Source organism: Montipora foliosa, chromosome 6, assembly GCF_036669935.1.
Source record: "Montipora foliosa isolate CH-2021 chromosome 6, ASM3666993v2, whole genome shotgun sequence".
In the NCBI taxonomy this organism is placed as follows: Eukaryota; Metazoa; Cnidaria; class Anthozoa; order Scleractinia; family Acroporidae; genus Montipora; species Montipora foliosa.
The window spans coordinates 36,733,733-36,739,009 of NC_090874.1; the positions used below are offsets into that span (position 1 = coordinate 36,733,733).

General features: G+C 40.1%; 1 protein-coding gene across 1 annotated transcript in view; it reads left to right on the forward strand.

Moving 5' to 3' along the window:
* The window catches only part of LOC138007256 (uncharacterized), a 9,127-nt gene extending 3,850 nt beyond the window's left edge, over positions 1 to 5,277 (forward strand). Inside the window, exons 4-6 of the mRNA XM_068854058.1 lie at positions 1 to 207; positions 1,623 to 1,801; positions 4,687 to 5,277. The exon at positions 1 to 207 is cut by the window's left edge and continues 35 nt beyond it. Coding sequence (XP_068710159.1) covers positions 1 to 207; positions 1,623 to 1,801; positions 4,687 to 5,048 — 748 coding nt within the window. The 3' untranslated portion in view covers positions 5,049 to 5,277. The remainder of the gene's footprint in view (positions 208 to 1,622; positions 1,802 to 4,686) is intronic.

Sequence of the window (5,277 nt, forward strand, 5' to 3'; positions counted from 1 at the left end):
GCCGTATGCAACATTGATGCCATATATGGTAGGAATAGGCAATCACGAACAGGACCATCTTTCAGGAGGCTCTAAGGACCCGAGTGGTGCACCGGGTGAAGGGTGGCACCCCATCTGGGGCAACTTTGGAGACGACTCAGGGGGAGAGTGTGGGGTGCCCATGTACTACAGATTCCACATGCCAGATAATGGAAATGCGTTGTGGTGGTAGGGTTATTTAATGCTATTACTTCCTTGTCTTACTTTCCCGTTTTAGTGAAATAAAAAAAGGCTCTTAGTAGGGACAAAGCGACAACTACGTCATTTAGGCACACATGAAACGTACCACTTACGAAGGGCAGTCAAGTTTTGACTGCCGCGTGTACTGCGGGCGCAACCGCCGTATGCAAGGAGGGTACAGCAGGCATTTTAGTACGTTTCTTTGACGTACTCCATAAAACAACAACGTGAACTGCTGACCAAATGTTAGGTTTTGACGACAACGTAAGCATACAGCAATGAACCGTTCATTTTTTACATTTACTTTAATTAAACTGTTACCAAACCCGTAATATGACAGTTCGCCCGTTTTATTCTTCGTGGACGTGATGGACTGATCGCGAAGTTCTTATGATAGCGGTAAGTTATATTTTGGAGTGACGTTTACGCCGACGTTGCCCTTGTCTTTGTTTAAATGCCGGGACACATGAGAGGTCTCTGTGACAAGTTGCTCCGTGTGTACGACTTGCAAAACAAGTCGCTGCGACGCGACGCCAGTTCGGTTCACAGGCAGTGATTTCGTATGAGGGGGAATGTGAACAGTTTTCCAATTAGCCGATATAAAAAATACCATAATACTCTTTGTTTGTCCCTCCAAAATTTTGCATAAGCATTGTTTCCAGTTTCTCTTGGGACCGTTATAAGTCCCAAGAGAAAATAAAAACAATGCTTATGCAAAATTTTGGAGGGACAAACAAAGAGTATTATGGTATTTTTGATATCGGCTAATTCAATATGGTTGACCATATGAGGCTCTCTCATTGGTTCATTTATATTTTGTCGCAGCGACTTCTTGCCGGAAGTGTACAGACGGTACGACAACGCTGCTTCCGCTAATTTTGCCGTTGTGATTAGTCGCACGAATTCAAACCGGTTTAAATTCGTGCGACTGATCGCGGCGACAAAATTCTGCCGTATCGCCTAGTGTGCCCTTGCCTACGGCAACGACAATGCCGCAAAACAAGAATGTTGTTGGATAAATGAGGAAAAATTCTCGTGCTTCACGTGCAGCTCGAATTTCCGTGCATTTCTCTGCCGTAGGCAAAAAAAAAAGAGCGTGAAATCACCAAATTTTAGGTTTTGACGACAACGTGAGCATATAACAATCATGAACCATTCATTTACTATTTTTACGTAAAAAAATAGTTCGCACTCATCCAGTTACAGGATAGTTCGCCCGTATTGTACAACGTGAGCAAGACGGAATAATCGTGAAATATTTGCGATAGCGCTAAATTATATTTTGGAGTGACATTTCCGTTCACGTTGCAGTGGTCCTTGCTTAAACTCCCTGAACACCTTAGTAAGACGAAATAACTTTTAAGTTTTTGTTTGGCCCTACCATGGTTGTTATTTATCAACAGGTACAGTTATGATTACGGCAGCGTTCATTTTATCATGATGAGCACAGAACACGATTACAGAGAAAGCTCTCGGCAGTATATCTGGTTGGAAAATGATCTGAAAAACGTGGATCGAACCAAAACGCCTTGGATTGTGTTGGGAGGACATCGACCAATGTATTCAAGCCAAGGCGTCTTAAGTAAATATACTGTTTTAAAGGGGTTGCAAGTTCAGGCCCCATTTACACTAACGGCGAAAGAAGTTTATGATTTAAAACATGGCGTTCTTTTCTATTCGTTTACACCTGCTGCGTTCATTAAAATGACCCTAAATGAAGATGAAAACGAGGGCGTTCGAAACTGTTTGTTCCAAAATAGAGGTTTCAGAAAAACAAATAGTTTCGAAAGCATCTCGATATATTGTTGACAGAACAAAAATATTATTAAAGTACTTTTGCCCTATATTTTGTGTTATTTATCAAATGTCACAAAAGTTGTCGTGCAATTTATAAATAACACAATGAAGTACTTTTGCGATTTATAAATCGCACGATGCCCAACTTTGCGATTTACAAATCGCAAGGTTACGAACTTTGTGATTTATAACGGTATTGGAACCCATGACCTCTGCGATGTTGGTGATATGCTCTACCAACTGAGCTATGAAGCAAAATACTACAAAGCAGGTCAATTTATTGGACTCATTTGTTTCCGTGAAGGAGTCAATGAATGAAATGAATCTCTATTAACATTAGCAGAAATTCCATCAGCGCCAAGATGCAAAAGATGCTGACAAGTGAATATTATATTACATTTTAAAAAGGCATTAATAATTCATGAGCCTAACAGCCTATCAAAAAACACCGATAAAACGTCACGCGTATGAACTTTATATCCTGATAAAACACTCCTCGTTAGTATTTTTTATATAAAGAATACTAATAAGGCATAGCTTGTTTTTCTTGTATGCTAATATTCACCTCTCACAATTTGAACCATTGTTTTGAGTCCAGAGGGACACGCAGCACGTGTTTTATCGGGTCTAAAAACACTCGGCTACGCCTCGTGTAAAACACTGCTGCTCTTGTTTTAAACATTACTCATTTCACTCGCAAACGTGTCTATGTCGGACGGAAATATGAAATTCAGGAGAAAATGATTTTTTCCTACTTTTTACTCTCAATTGCGTTCCGGTCTATGTAATATGCATTTGTTTGCATCTCGGCACTTGTGACGACACAGCTAAAGATGAAGCTAGATGACAATCGTACTAACCTGAGAAAGAGTGGTTTGTGGGACAGATGCAATACGGTAAACACCCACATATAAGAACCTAGAATTTAAGAACCTGTTAGGCAAAAATTTTCATTTTAGACCCTCTTACATAAGAACCAGTTTAGCCTAAAAAATTAAACAGGTTCTTGAAGACAGGTCTTGTGAAGTGGCCTTGAAATTCCAAGCGTCTGGAACAAATTTTAAACTGCACAGATCTTGTTTAAAACTTTTTTTTCCATGGTTATGATTGGAATGTAAAGTTATCGGCATCGTCATCAGAGGAAATCAGTCACACCATATGTATCATAGAGTAGATATCGTTTGTGGAAATAAGAACCAATTTAAGAACTTACATAGCCTAAAACTACTGTAAATACCATTCTTATAAGAACCTATTTAGCCTAACTTGGAAAATCTAGGTTCTTATATGTGGGTGTTTTCTGTCATCAGCTTCCCCGTAGGTTCGACACCCGGACCAACTACGGAGATATGTGGGGGAATACAAGGAGATGGATGGGATTCTTTGCCCGAGGTTAGGGGAAAACCTCGATAGTGTTTTGCGATCAAAGATTAGGGGGTGGGGGAATTCACAAGTTTGTAAAATCACAGGAAGGCAACCATGGGGATATGACAGGGATCTGACACTTTTCTAAACCCATACATGGTGCTGAAAATTGGGAATTTAGCAAGAAAAAAAGCCTCATTTGAAGCCTTGGAACAGTTTTGCCGCAATCTTGGAAAAACGGCCAGGGTCTGGAAACGAATGTTCCGCCATCTTAAAAAATACCCAGACGCCTTTAGGAAGCTCTTCTGTGATCTTTCCGTTTTGTTTAAGAATTAGAAAACATGTACCGTGTTTCTATCGAGTCATAGAAACACGAGTAAAAGTTTGGGAGAACGAGAAATGCTGTGGGAACACGAGCCGCAGGCGAGTGTTTCCACAGCTTTTTCGAGTTCTCCCAAACTTTCACGATTCTTGTTAACAACACTAGTATTAGCGCCCGCTGGTAATGGTGTCACTTTGGGACTTCTGATGAGCCCTTTAAGATATCATGTTATTGTCGTCTAATATAATTTGTTGAAATCATTCCCAGACGGCGCTCAAAAAGTTTCCCGCTTCATATGTGAGGGGGATGGCAGGGAGATTTTCTGTTGAAAGACACCTCACCCAGGGGACTTTGTCTTGCAAGATTCCCCGACCCCTGGGGAAATTCCTCAAGTTTGCTAGACTGATTTTACAATCCCCCTGGTAGGTCCGGGGGTCGACCCCACGGGGAAGTCCATGACATTAAAGATTCTGTGATCTCGAGCTCTGCAAATTGAAAACGTGACAATAAAACGAAGCTTACAATTCAGACCGATTCGCCATAAATCAAAATAAAATTGATGAAAAAAGTAAAACCTGTCCTTACCTCACTTGTCTGTGATGATTCCTGAGCATTTAATGCCTCAGAAATTGTCAAGTCATGTCTGTTCACCAAAAAATCAAAACATTGGACAACGAGCCCGCAGGCATGAATTTCATAAAGTTGCGGTTATATTAAATCGCAAAACATCGCACGCGCGATTTATAAATCGCAAAATCAGCTATTTGCAAATCGCAAATGTGCCACTCTTGTTATTTTTATATCACAGAGTTAGCTACTTTGCGATTTATAAATCGCAAAGTTGGTAACATTGCAATTTATAAATCGCAAAGCTCGTAATGTTGCGATTTATAAATCGCAAAGTTCGTATTCTTGCCAGATTAAATTGTATTATACGTTCATTTCAACTTACTAGTAACCTGACAAGTTTTTTCTCTTTGTAGGTGACTATATTGTGTCCCTTGGAATGCAATACTATCTGGAGGAGCTTTTTTATAAGTATAAAGTGGATCTGGCCTTCTGGGGACATTACCACAGCTACGAAAGGACATGCGCAGTCTATAAACACCGGTGCCAAGAAAGGGGAATGGGCACTACACACATTGTTGTGGGGTCAGCCGGGTTCTCGTTGGATACCGAGGGGTATTACGATGTAGAGTGGTCTCGGTATCATGAGATTAACTATGGATACGGAAGAGTCCTTGTGGCTAATAAATCGGCACTGTATTACGAGTGGGTGAGAAATAAGGACGATGTTGTACGCGATAAAGTTTGGTTGATAAAGCCAAGTAATATTATGGCGTGAAAATGGAATCAAAAATGACACTGTTAGCATTATTTAAAGTGTCAAATGCGACCCATACTCTAATTCTTTTAGAAATATGTTTTCTGTTCCGTTTCTTTTTTCACAATTAAAAAATAATTTGGTAAATGTCACTGTGAAACTATCGATACCTTACATAGTCAACATTTCTGGGATTGTGTTTGGAACAAATTTCAATAAATGCATGCTTCCTCGTGTTTTAATACAGTAA